Raw genomic sequence first — 13,321 nt, 5'->3', positions numbered from 1 at the left:
AAAACGTACCGGGGACCCCAGGAATATTGCAGGGGTTAAACAACAAAACCGAAACAGAATAGCTTCAGAATGGTAAGTTATTAATGCTCTGTAGCAAATTTTGACAGAGAAGTAAAGGTTGACAGTTTACCAACTTAATTGTGGTAATAATAGTTTTTCTGAGATTTTGATTCAATACTACACAATGAAACTTTCACCAAAGGAACAATTACACATATGCGCAACTAAGGTTTTGTGTCATCAAATACTAACCACGCTTCTGCACACTGCTGTGCAAGTGCCCACTACTTGCTGTGGCACTGAAAAATCTGTTAGCTGCATCACATTACATTTTGTGCATATTTATGCTAAGTATTTTTTTTTAAATATTTAAAGAAATTAAAAGAAAGAATGTAATAGAAAACAGGGATTGTATAAATAGCTTTTTTTAAATATTTCCTAGTTTTAAATGGCTGAAATGGAATAAAAATGTAATTTTTCTTCACAAAATGAGGGGAGGGGGCGTGACAGCAATAAATTCCACACCAGGTGACAATAGAACACACTATCCATTATCACTAAATATAAGTTTCATGTTTCCATATTGACAGCTAAACTAATATTCTTTAAATCATTATAACAATGATTTCTTATTGAACAGTATCCTCCTTATGGTTAATGTGAATTTAAAAAAGTTAAATTTCACTTTGTCACATCTATACATGTTTCAATCCTAATTGGATCATCTTCAGTAGATTGCTAAAACTGACATTACGTATTGTGGTTAAAAACATTTAAAACTGAAGTAAGAATTATGTTATGTATGTTAAAATGTTCTTATTAAGAAAAAGTTTGTGATCTTATAAGGTTGTAGTTTAAAATCTTCAGTGTGCACTGTTATCCACTTGTTGTGATTCCTCTTTATGTTATCATTAGTTGAAAGTCTATTAATTGGACTAGGCGATATCTAAATAATAATTGATATAACGTGATTTGGTTTGCTACCAATAAGGATTACCATAATTGCATATGTCTTGGTGGTATGATTGCCTGTAATTGGAAAGTTATCATTGGTTGAGGGCGGGACCTTTCATTATCAGATGTGAATCTACAAAGAAGCGGAATAAAAGTTTCAAATAAAGAATCCAATTTTTCATTAATTTCATTTAAATTGTATTCAGGGTTGATATATTGATTTATGTGAATATGTATGTTCTCTAAGATATCGAGTAAGGGGCCTTTTTGTGCCAAACTAATAACCTTTAAATCTCGTTCGATTGACGTGTAATCATGGTTGGATTCCTTCATATGCCTACTTATGGCTGACAAACGGTTATATCTGTTAGCATTTAAGTGTTCTTGGTATCTTATTGCAAAGTTTCTCCCAGTTTTACAAACATAGGATGCTTTGCAGGATTGACAACTGATTTTATATACCACTGACCTGAGATACTTGTTATTATTATTATTATTATTATTATTATTATTATTATTATTATTATTATTATTATTATTATTATTCTTGCATTAGGGCCTACTAGGAACCACGTTCCAATTTCAATTCTTCATCCTTTGTTGTTGTTGTTCCTTCCTTTTCTTCCAATTATAATAATAATAATAATAATAATGTTATTTGTTTTACGTCCCACTAACTACTCTTTTACGGTTTTCGGAGACGCCGAGGTGCCGGAATTTAGTCCCGCAGGAGTTCTTTTACATGGCAGTAAATCTACTGACACGAGGCTGACGTATTTGAGCACCTTCAAATACCACCGGACTGAGCCAGGATAGAACCTGCCAAGTTTCGTTGTAACCGCTGGTCGACCAGCATAATTTAGCAATCCTATCTCTCGTTCATAACAGACTGTTGCTTTGTTCATTGTAATTATAATAGAAGCCTTCTAATATCACTACTACTTTCATCAATTGTATATTTCCCCACTCATTGTAATATCTTTAAAACCAACTTCATTACAAGTCTCGTTTTATTTCATGTATATGTAAATCAGGTGCCTGATTCTATTTTAAGGTTAAGATAATGGCTGATGATGCCAAAATACAAGGCGAAACATGTACCATTTTAGTTAACATACCAAAGTAAATCAACTAAGACAAGACTTATTGTATTGATTAGGTGGTGAATTCAATAAATTAACTTATTGTTCCAATCAAGGTTGAGATATCTCGCCCATAAATTTAACTTTTGATACTGTTTCTGTATTGTTGTTGTTGTTGTTATTATTAATGTCATGTGAATTGAATAGTACACTTGAATTGGTGTTTTTAGTTCTATAAGCTATTCTTATGCCTTGTCTTTTGAAAGTGTTAGTAATTTGATAAATATTATTACTATTGAATGTGAAAGCGGTGTAATTCTTGTCTGAGGTAAAATCCTTGATTAAAGTGATGTTCATTTTTAATTTTATTATATATTTTGTCTATAAACTGTTTCTTATAACTGTTACCATCAGCTGTGGAGTATATGGGCCTAATTTCGTCTTTGAAATCTTTGCGAGATAAAGGGATCTTGAAAGCTCTATGTAACATGCTATTATACGCTGCTTTCTTATGGGCTCCTGGATGTGTTGAGCTTTGTTTAATGGTGTTACCGGTTTGCATTGGTTTTCTTAATACGAAGGTAATCCCAAAAATAAGGTCTCCTATTTTTTTTTTATAAATACATAGACCTGTTTATTTCTACAATGGTTTACATTTTACAGCTTGAACATTTAGCTATTTTTCTACATAATCACCAATTGTCGATGCATTGTTGTAGATGCTGTAACCATTTTTGTATGCCCATGTCATACCAGCTCACCGCCATGCTGTTCAGGATGTTGTGAACATCATCTTTCACCTCGTCATCGGTGCTGAATTGCTTTCCAGTCGACCAACAATACCCCTTTTTGATCCCAAAACACAGTTGTCATGACTACCGGCAGACTGTGTTTGCTTGAATTTCCGCGGCTTTTGTGAAGAGGGATGCCGCCACTGGTGTGATTGTTGCTTGGTCTCAGGTGTAAAGTGGAATGCCCAGGTTTCGTCATCCATGTACGACTCACCATACACTTCCGTCAATTGGCAATGGATTTCAATAGGTTCAGTACTTTTTGCCTTAAAATACGAATAACTGCGCACACTTCGCACTTAGCTGTAACATCCGACAGGAGCTCCATTCTCAACGGCTGCCAAGCCAAGACTGAATGCCTCAGTGCGGCGTGTACAATCATGTTTATATGCGAGCGCGGGAAACACTCTTCACAATGTTGTGACCAACAGCCACTCGAACAGAGTTCTGTATTTATAAAAATTAGGAGGCCTTATTTTTTGGGATTACTGTCGTATTTTAAAGGGTAATTTATTGCTGTTGCTATTGCGAATAATGGTAAGGTCTAAGTAATTGAGTGAGCTCTCATTTTTTTGGATGGATTGGGTTAATGACCTCGATGTTAGGCCCCTTTAAACAACAAGCAAGCACAAGCATTTTTGGATTCTTTAGTGAACTTTACATGTAGATCTATCTCATTGATTAAGGACATTTTCGTTGCTAGTGACTTATTGGTCTACGATAGTAAAGACGTCATCTAAGAACCGTGCCCATTAAACAATTTCTTTGAGGGTACCAAGAATTTTGTAATCCAAATATATATCGGCCAAGATACTGATTACTGCAATCCTTACACTCCAGCAGCCTTGATCATGTCAGCACTTACCTCATCTATGCATGTTACATTGGCTTTACTCATGCTCTTTAGGGTATTTTCCACTTCCATTTATGTTATAGGAAGCTCCACATTTTGAATATTTTATTTTTGTTGTGGTCTCCTGTTGTTTGATATTTAAATTTTCAAAATCTTTCCATCTTCTTTCTCCAGGGCCTTTATTCCTTTATAGTTGTTTTTCTTGCTTCTCACCACTTGACATAATAGTTTCTTGTTGTTCTTGCTGTCCTCTTCTAGTTTTTATGAGAATTCAGTCCATGTTTTCTCTTTCTCATTATAAAAACACTTCTTTTCACTTTAAGCTTCAGGTCTAGGCACAGGCGACTAAGTTCTTCTAACTTCCCTTCATTCCTTACCACACCATGCTGATATTCTGTATCTCCTAGTTTCCTCATTTCATTTCTCTTACTTATTGCCATTTGGAGAGTTTCATTCCACCATGGGGTTTCTTTCTCTCTTACTCTGCTACTTGTTTTGCCAACAGTATTGACTGCATTGTCCAGCAGGGTTTTCTTAAATCCAAACAATCATCTTCATCAGCTGTTCCCACTTCACATTTTGGCAGTTTGTCCCTAATTTTCATCTGGTATTCAGACCTCTTTTCTGGTTATTCAGATTCCTCATGCGGCTAACGCCCGTGCTGCCTTCATCTACACGCACCCCGCTTGTGCCTCTATAAGCGGGGTCCGGAGGCAGCTCGGGGTCAGTTAGTCTCGGGAGGTGCAAATCAAAGTTTTAATATCTTATGTTTATGGTTTACAAAATTAAAATCTCACCTCTCACAAGTTCTTTTATATGCCTGTTCATCTTCTCCTCCTCCTCCTCATTTATCATGTTGGATATTCCAGTTCTGTCAGTTAAAATATATTAAAGGTTCTTTTCAATTAATTAGGGGAAGAAAGTGTTTTATTATGGTTTTCAAATTATTGTATTATACTTCCTGTCTCAATAGCGTTCTTTTTTTTTTCTTTTTTCAGTCTCGACTTGCATTCCCCAGCTGCTTTGATGACTTACAAGATCTAGCAAAATTGCTACAAATCTATTATGAAAGAAATTGGTGGTATGTTCTTATCCTCTTCAGCACTGCATACCTGTACAAACAAGCATTTAGTATTCCAGGGTCTGCTCTTTTAGTAAGTACTGCTTGCTTTACTCTCATAATTATTATTTTTTGTTGATATGGACAGTGAGACAGCAAGAAGACTGATCTTCTTACTGTACCGTACCGTACCATATTCCCCGTTCACATGGGAAAGCTTGTATTGGGACAATCAAGCGTAACATTAGCACCAAGCCGATTGAAAGTAAACATCATTGTCATCTCATCCAAACTGAAAAATCTGCAGTGGTGGAGCATATCCTCTCCTTCCTCGATCATGAAATCAAATAGGGGGGAACCACGGTTCTGGCTACCACCTGTCAATATCAGGAACATTTCTACTGAGAAACTGTGGAAGTAATGAAATATCACAACTGTTTCAACAGGAAAGAATAGGAGCTAAAGATTAGCAGAGTTTGGCAACTGTTACTTTCCACTAGACAACTAGGAATTGTTTAATGGGCACGGTTCTTAGATGACGTCTTTACTATCGTAGACCAATAAGTCACTAGCAACGAAAATGTCCTTAATTAATGAGATAGATCTACATGGAAAGTTCACTAAAGAATCCAAAAATGCTTGTGCTTGCTTGTTGTTTAAAGGGGCCTAACATCGAGGTCATTAACCCAATCCATCCAAAAAAGTGTGTGTGTGTGTGGGGGGGGGGGGAAGGAATTTACTAGTGATGGGATAATCGAATCCTTTTAATAATCAAATAACCTCCATCTGATTATTTAAATAATTGAATAAATAATCAAATGAGTTTCAAATATTATTCAGTTGTAGTGATAACAAAATTGAGTACTTTTAATATTCAAATAACTTCAATCCGATTATTTAAATAATTGAATAAAATAATCAAATGAGTTTCAAATATCATTCAGTTGTATCGCATAAAATAATCGGATGCATCATGTGTAACTTTTTCAGTTTAAGTGTGTCGGATTGATAATCGAATAGATTAATTCTAATGAAAAATAGAAATACACCTTTTTTCCAAACATATTTCCAAATGTTGAAAGTAAATGAGTGTATTAACTGTCTTAACAACATCTGTAAAATTAAGTTCCTTTTTAAGTAAATGCCGTCTTCTGGCCACACAATGGAACTAAGTCCCAGTATTACCAATTGACAATCAGGGAATATACCTAATCTAATTTTATGCCGTCCGAGTCTGTGGATAAATGGTTAGGATGCTGGCCTTTGGTCCAACGGGTCATGGGTTTGATTCCCAGTCGGGTTGGGGATTTAAACTTTGATTAGTTAATTCCTATGGCTCGGGGACTGGGTGTTTGTGCCGTATTCGGCCTTATACTTCATCTTAGGTAGGGCCCCATTTTCAAATGTTTTTGAGAAGTTTAAGAAGTAGTGCGTTTCACTAGTTATCGTAAGTTTCTATTACATGTGTGTGCTATATCTTTTTTGTTACTTTTATAGTAAATATTTGCCATATTTATTGATTTTTATAACTATACGTGTTAATATTTCGATCATAAACATACTTTAAGTTTCATTTCACTGGAGATTTTATGAAGTTTCCGATGCGTGTATAGTTTCAAAGTTCCCCATGAATGTTATTGTGTAGTTACGGTGTATGTGAAGCTAAAGTTCTGATACTGAAGGTATTTGTACAGGGGTATTTATATTTAGTTCCTTTCTTCTGTTAAACAACAATTGTACGTTAAATATATATTTTTTGGGTGCAATATTTGGTTCCCTAGCTTTGGTATGGTTGAATGAAATTCAAGTGTATTTTTGTTTATATTTTTTACATGTTTTTAAAGTGTATTTTTTGTGTTATGATTCTTTTTACAGAAGTGTTTTATTGTTCTGGATAAGCCAGCATTTGTAGCTCTTCGTTCATTTTTATTTTCTCATTAACCCTTTCCACTCAAATTACTTGTAAATCCTGATTTCTCCCCACTCATATTTATTTCTGTCATCATTCTTCATATTTTAAAACCTTGCATTAAGTACTGGTTGTAACAATATACAGGGTGGCTCACTTAAACGTTTCACCGCAGATATATCTGGAACAACAAGAGATATTGAAAAATGACTTTCACGGGCATAAAGGCAGGGAAGGTGCTAATTAAAGTAAATACTATGAGCCAGTCAAAAACGTAGGAAAATAGTATTATCAACATCAACTTACGTTTTTTTAAATGGACAACCTGTATTATTTCGTGCGCAATCGTTAACATGAAAAATCACATAATTAATGGCATTTGTTTCATCGCAATAGGTCAGTTACATCCCGAGATATTGCGACGTGAAGTTGACGCTTGAGATAAACGAAATGCGCAGCAGTTGCACATCCCGAGAGTCAAGCGCGAACCTCACAGTCCTCTTACTCGCGATATGATTGCCGTACTACGATGCGACAGGCTCTGTACTTTATGTTATTTGCACTGTTATTAAGAGGGATGAAAATAAGAGAAGGGTTTCCTGCCACAGCAAAAGGATATGTAAATAACGGTTTCTCTCTTGCGTGTTTTATTTACCTACACTCTACAGTGCAGTACTCTGTCTTGAAGTACCGAGCTCGATAGCTGCAGTCGCTTAAGTGCGGCCAGTATCCAGTATTCGGGAGATAGTAGGTTCGAACCCCACTGTCGGCAGCCCTGAAAATGGTTTTCCGTGGTTTCCCATTTTCACACCAGGCAAATGCTGGGGCTGTACCTTAATTAAGGCCACGGCCGCTTCCTTCCCACTCCTAGCCCTTCCCTGTCCCATCGTCGCCATAAGACCTACCTGTGTCGGTGCGACGTAAAGTAACTAGCAAAAAAAAAAAAAAAAAAATCTGTCTTGAAGTACTTCAGAATGAACATAATTCGTACAGCAAAGTTACTGTAACAAAATTCTCTTAGTATAATCCCTCTTGATAACAGTGCAAATAGCATTAAGTACAGCGCCTGTTGTATCATAGTACGGCAATCATATCGTGAGTAAGAGGACTGTGAGGTTCGCGCTGGACTCTCGGGATGTGCAACTGCTGCGCGTTTCGTTTATCTCAAGCGTCAAATTCACGTTGCAATATCTCGGGATGTAATTGACCTATTGCAATGAAACAAACGCCATTACTTATGTGATTTTTCATGTTAACGATTGCGCACGAAATAATACAGGGTGTCCATTTGAAAAAAGGTAAGTTGATGTTGAAAATACTATTTTCCTACGTTTTTGACTGGCTCATAGTATTTACTTTAATGAGCCTCTTCCCTGCCTTCATTTCCGTGAAAGTCATTTTTCAATATCTCTTGTTGTTCCAGATATATCTGCTGTGAAACGTTTAAGTGGGCCACCCTGTATACAGGAAGGAACTACAAAATTAATGAATGTATGGTATTTACATGACACAAAATAATGTTTTTTACTTTCTTAACACTATGTCTTGAGTGTGTGGAAACGTTCAAAGCAAATGCCTGGATGGAGCCCTGGTTGCTTCTCACAGGTTTTACAGAAGTGGACTGTCTCTCGCCTCCCTCCAACAACTTTTCTCTCACTGCAAACCTTGCAATCCTTAGTTTTTCCTTCGGGACGGGGGTACAGCAGGTGCAGCTTGCCATTCAGCCTCACTTCTTCATCTGTTGAGGAAGGTCTTCCCTTTTCCTGCTCTGTGTATTACAAGTGATTACAAGTGCTCTGTGTATTCTGTACATTTCCTACAAGTTGTCTTACCAAGTTTTTCCTGAACTTCAGATGGGTCATTCCATTGTTACTTTCTTTGAAGAGTAGGAAGGCATTCATTATTGTGATCTCCAGAAGCCAGAAGAACATTTTTCTCCACCACTTCACTGACTTACATGTGAATGGGTATGAGCTAGCATAGTTTCTCGACAATTTTCTCGGCACCTTGACGTCTTATTCTTTGCACAGGCTGAGTGGAATTGTCATAGAAAGTGGACAGCATAGAAATAATTCGCTTGCCTTCCAAACCAAGCATGAAGTGTTATCTGTTCGGAGTGCAATAATGTCATGTTGTTTCATTCTCTTTGTTGCGGCTCTTCTCACTTGTAATGGCAGACCTCTCCTATTTACCATTACAGTGCCTGTAATATGGACCTTTAGTTTCAGTAGCTTAGCTGCAAGGTCGTAACTGGTATAGAACCGGTCCGTAAAGACATGAAACCCAGTTTCGTCGGTGGCTTCCAAAACTTTTGTAACCAAATGAATAACTATCCTGCAAGTGAAGGGTAAATCTGGCCTAACAAGTGATTGTGTGGTTATTGAACCATAATATGGTTCAATTGCACATACGTATCCAGTAAATGAAATGGCATGTGGCTTTTAGTGCCGGGAGTGTCCGAGGACATGTTCGGCTTGCCAGATGCAGGTCTTTTGATTTGACTCCCGTAGGCAACCTGCGCATTCTGATGAGGATGAAATGATGATGAAGACGACACATACACCCAGCCCCCATGCTAGCGAAATCAACCAATTATGGTTAAAATTCCCGACCCTGCCGGGAATCGAACCTGCGACCAAAGGCACTAACCATTTAGTCATGGAGCCAGACACGTATCCAGTACTCAGGTTTGACAGTACATAAATACGGAGTCCCCACTTTATTGGTTTCTGCTTATTGTAACACTTGAACACGAAACAACCCTTGAAGACTACAGTGCTTTTATCAACACTCAGATTCTTTCCTGGAATGAAGTGTACCCTGAATTTCGTGTCCAGGTACGACACTTTATTTCTGACCTCCGAACCACTAGATTGTGGGCCTGCCTTATCAGCATCAGGGGAAGAAAGATGGAGATTCCAGAATATCTGTAGAAATCTGTCTCTAGAGAACACATCTTTGTAGAACACCTGCTTATCCAACCAGTCTTCACTAAAATAATCCTGCATTTCTGCCTCACTGTTCATCCCCATGTTGATAATTACACCAATTAATGCCTTCAGCTCTTCTAAAGTCACAGCTTTCCAAGAAAATCAGATAGATCTCTTCTGAAGTGGGGTATTTTGCTGTATTTTCATTTCAGCAAATGTGTTTGTCTCATGGACAATAGAGGTTAGCAACTGATCAGTAAAAATAGCTGCCAGTACTCTAGCTCTATTTTAGGTCTATTGCCACACGTTATGAATCCACTGACTAACCTGTAAGAAAATTTGGGTAATCCTGCATCACCCATTCTCCATGATCTCCAAGGTATATTTGAAGTCAGCACTGTATGACTGAGACCGGGACGAGTCACAATACTGTCGCCTCCTCCATGATTTCTTGCGACGCTGATATCAATATCATCACTTGAATCACTAATGGATGTATCACTTTCATTGCCAGATTGAAAATTTTCATCACTTTCATGGTCACTATCATCAAAATCAACCGAAATAGATGCAAGAATCTCAGCTTCGAGTCAGATTGTGCACCGCCATGTTGCTTCACGCGACTGCTTTCCATTGTCAAGGAAATGGAGCAATTTTGCCGAGCAAAGAGAAACTAAAACACTCCTATTTGGTTTATTTTGGTTTCCGGAAGGGACCAGCACTTATGAAACGAAATACAAAAGTCCGCCAGGTAACCTAGCAACGAGCGGTGAAACAGGCGACGCAGGGTCGACACACGAGCGCTAAGTTACGGCTGTCGACCTCAGGTCCACACACGAGTGGAAAGGGTTAATACCATTTACCGTTTTCATACAGAAGTGTTTGGACCCAGGTACAGGTAGTTTTACAATTTATGTTACACTTCATTAAGTTTCAAGTGCGTGTATAAGTTTATGGAGTTTATTTTCGAAAGGTTTTTGACAATTTCATGTGAAATTGTATATGTTATTTTTTACTGTGTCTGTGAAATTGTATAACAGCATCTTTGATTTCTATTTGTTTAAAATTTCATGTATATTTTATAAAGCATTTTATGTTTGGGAAACGAAAGGCAGTTATTCACAAAAGTAAAAACATGTTTTTAAATTTTTTAAATGTTAATATTATGTAACATTTTGTAATGTGTTGCTATAAAAAGATATTATAATTTTGGAATGATATTCTGCAGTATGAGCTTTTTGAAAGTTCAAATTCAGCTTTACCTATTCCAAACATGAGAGGAGAGTGATTAAAGACTCCGTTTCAGTGAATCAAAAAGCCTAGTTTCCAGTATTACGTGACTTTCACTCTTATATTACAAGCCACGAGTCATTGTACTTTACGTGGACTTCGATTAATACCAATATGCAATGACCGGCAATCGAACCCAGTCCGTCTTTGTGAGGAGGCAGCAATTACGTCACTGAGCTAACACGCTCCCTCAAACAGTCAATTTCAGTCAATTAATTTATCAATAATTTTCTTGACAACGGGGCAAATCACTGTTCATTCGATTATTCCTAAGAAACTGTTCATTCAAATGTCTCATTCGATTGTTTCAGTAGAATCATTCATTCAATTGGAGTGAATGAATGTTAAAATAATCACTTTTCACTTGATTATTTCAAAAGCATTCACTATTCAATTGTCTCATTCATTCGAATTTAGTTTCGAATGAATAATAAAAAAATAACCGAATGGAAACGTTCACTATTCGATTGTCTCATTGATTCAAATGGATTTTCAGATGAATAATAAAAATAATCTAATGGAAAAAATAATAAAATAGAATGAAATAATCAAATAAGCGATTACTTTGTATTCGATTATCCCATCACTAGAATTTACCTTGTTAACAGCTAGTTAAATAATGGAAGTCAAATAGGTTTCTTTTAACTTCTTTGCATTTACTTGGACATAAGCTTAATGAGAACAAAATTTTACTTTATAGAACAGAATTTTGTATCCTCTATTAGCTTTATGTTATAATAAAGGAGGCAGCTATGCTACAGAGGATTTACTACATTTCAAATAATGGTAAAATGCCTCAAGACTATTTTTCAAATGTTTTCAACTCTCATACAGTACATAGTAGGTGAATGATTTTATATTTTTAATATCAATCAATTTATTTACATGTAAGTTATGGTACACATAACCAAGTTCTACTGAAAGACTGAGGCTATTTTTTCCTGTTAATTATGACAAAAGAAAAAGGCGTTGGACTCTGCAACAGGAAGAAGAGGAGGTGTTGAGAGAAACTGAAAAAATGATGCTGGGCAGTATGACAAAATGGAAAGGAAAAAACAAACTGACTCAAGAAATGAGTACAGGAAAGTAAATTAAAAACAGCTAGAAGTGAAACACTAGAAAGAGCAAAACATCTCTGAAAAAAATTACAAAAAAACTAGAAAGCATAGAGAGAAAGGAAACTACAAGAAGTGTAAACTACAGGAAGTGTAACTGGTTCTCCAAGAGATGGAAGAAAAATCATTCACAAAGCAGGAGAAAATAAAAAGGCGACTGACAATAATGAAGGTACCAGTCCGATATAGCCTGTAAAATCTATTATAAAAGTCATGAAATGTTACTTCTGACGAAACTCACTGTTATTCCTTTCGGTGTTGTAGCTATGGAACAAATGAAAGAAAGTTATAGTCTAGAACCAAGCAGGAAGAATTCCTTTGGAAGGTGTTGGGTTCTGTAGGAAGTACAGCCATCTTGATCAGTTGAGAATCATCACATTGAAGAAACTCTTGACTGAGAAAATGCTCTTTTCAGAAGTCTCACAAAGGGAGCAGGATTACTCTGTTATAAACAGAAGAATGGTGTTAGCATTCTTGAAAAGAAGAAAATTTGAGATGGGTGTCAGGCAAGAAAGGCACTCGTAATTTCAAGAAAGTTAAAAAAAAGCAGAAACAAATTTTGAATGTCACAATGAAGAAGATAAATGAAAAGTACTGCCAAGAAAATATTAATATAGGTCCCATTGTCTCTTACTATATTTTGTAATTAAAATCGAAGTGGGCAGCTCTTCTTCAGAAATCAAAATCACCTGTCTTTGCAAGATTCATGAAAATAACTGATTATTGTTAATAAATGATTTCTTCTATTAATCAAAATAATGTTTTCTGATATGATTGCAGAAAATGTCTTTAAAGATTTAATTGAATCTATAACTTGTGATAATCAGATGATACATGATATGAAAATGCAATGGGCGCAAAAATAACACTTTTCACTTGAAGGATTATAATGAACATGAATGTAATTATTGATTTTTACAGATTGGATTTAAAAAAAAAGAGTACAGGTGGTTATTAAAGAGAAGGAATAGATGTGGATGCAATATAAAGTTTGAATATTTTTGTAATTTTCCATCTTCGATTATTCTATTGCAGAATGTATTAAAATTTGTTGAATTTATCCTTTTCATTCCTGAAAGTAACACACTAGTGCTAAGGACTTCTCTCTCATGAATAGCATGTGGAGCAATTAAAACTCAGTATGAAAGTTGACAGTTCATACTAGAATTGCACTCATTGTTTCAACTTGAGAGAAATGTGTTGAATGTATCACAAACTCAAGAACAACAAGAATTTGTTCTAACAAATTTTGATTTTCCTTCTATAGTCACCTTACAGGGTGAGATCTCTGAACCTACCCTTACTGAACATTATAACCTGTCTCTAATCTTGAATAA

General features: G+C 36.0%; 1 protein-coding gene across 3 annotated transcripts in view; it reads left to right on the top strand.

Annotated features, from left to right (window-relative positions):
• The window catches only part of LOC136857854 (transmembrane protein 41A-A), a 94,124-nt gene that overhangs the window by 52,528 nt on the left and 28,275 nt on the right, over positions 1 to 13,321 (top strand). For 2 of the 3 annotated variants that reach the window (XM_067136839.2, XM_067136838.2), the window contains exon 2: positions 4,679 to 4,834. The exons of the other annotated variant lie outside the window; for it this stretch is intronic. In XM_067136839.2, coding sequence (XP_066992940.1) covers positions 4,679 to 4,834 — 156 coding nt within the window. The remainder of the gene's footprint in view (positions 1 to 4,678; positions 4,835 to 13,321) is intronic. 3 annotated transcript variants of the gene reach the window in all.

Source organism: Anabrus simplex, chromosome 1, assembly GCF_040414725.1.
Source record: "Anabrus simplex isolate iqAnaSimp1 chromosome 1, ASM4041472v1, whole genome shotgun sequence".
NCBI classification, from domain to species: domain Eukaryota; kingdom Metazoa; phylum Arthropoda; class Insecta; order Orthoptera; family Tettigoniidae; genus Anabrus; species Anabrus simplex.
The sequence above is the reverse complement of the archived record's forward strand: the minus strand, read 5'-3'. Positions and strand labels throughout refer to the sequence as shown.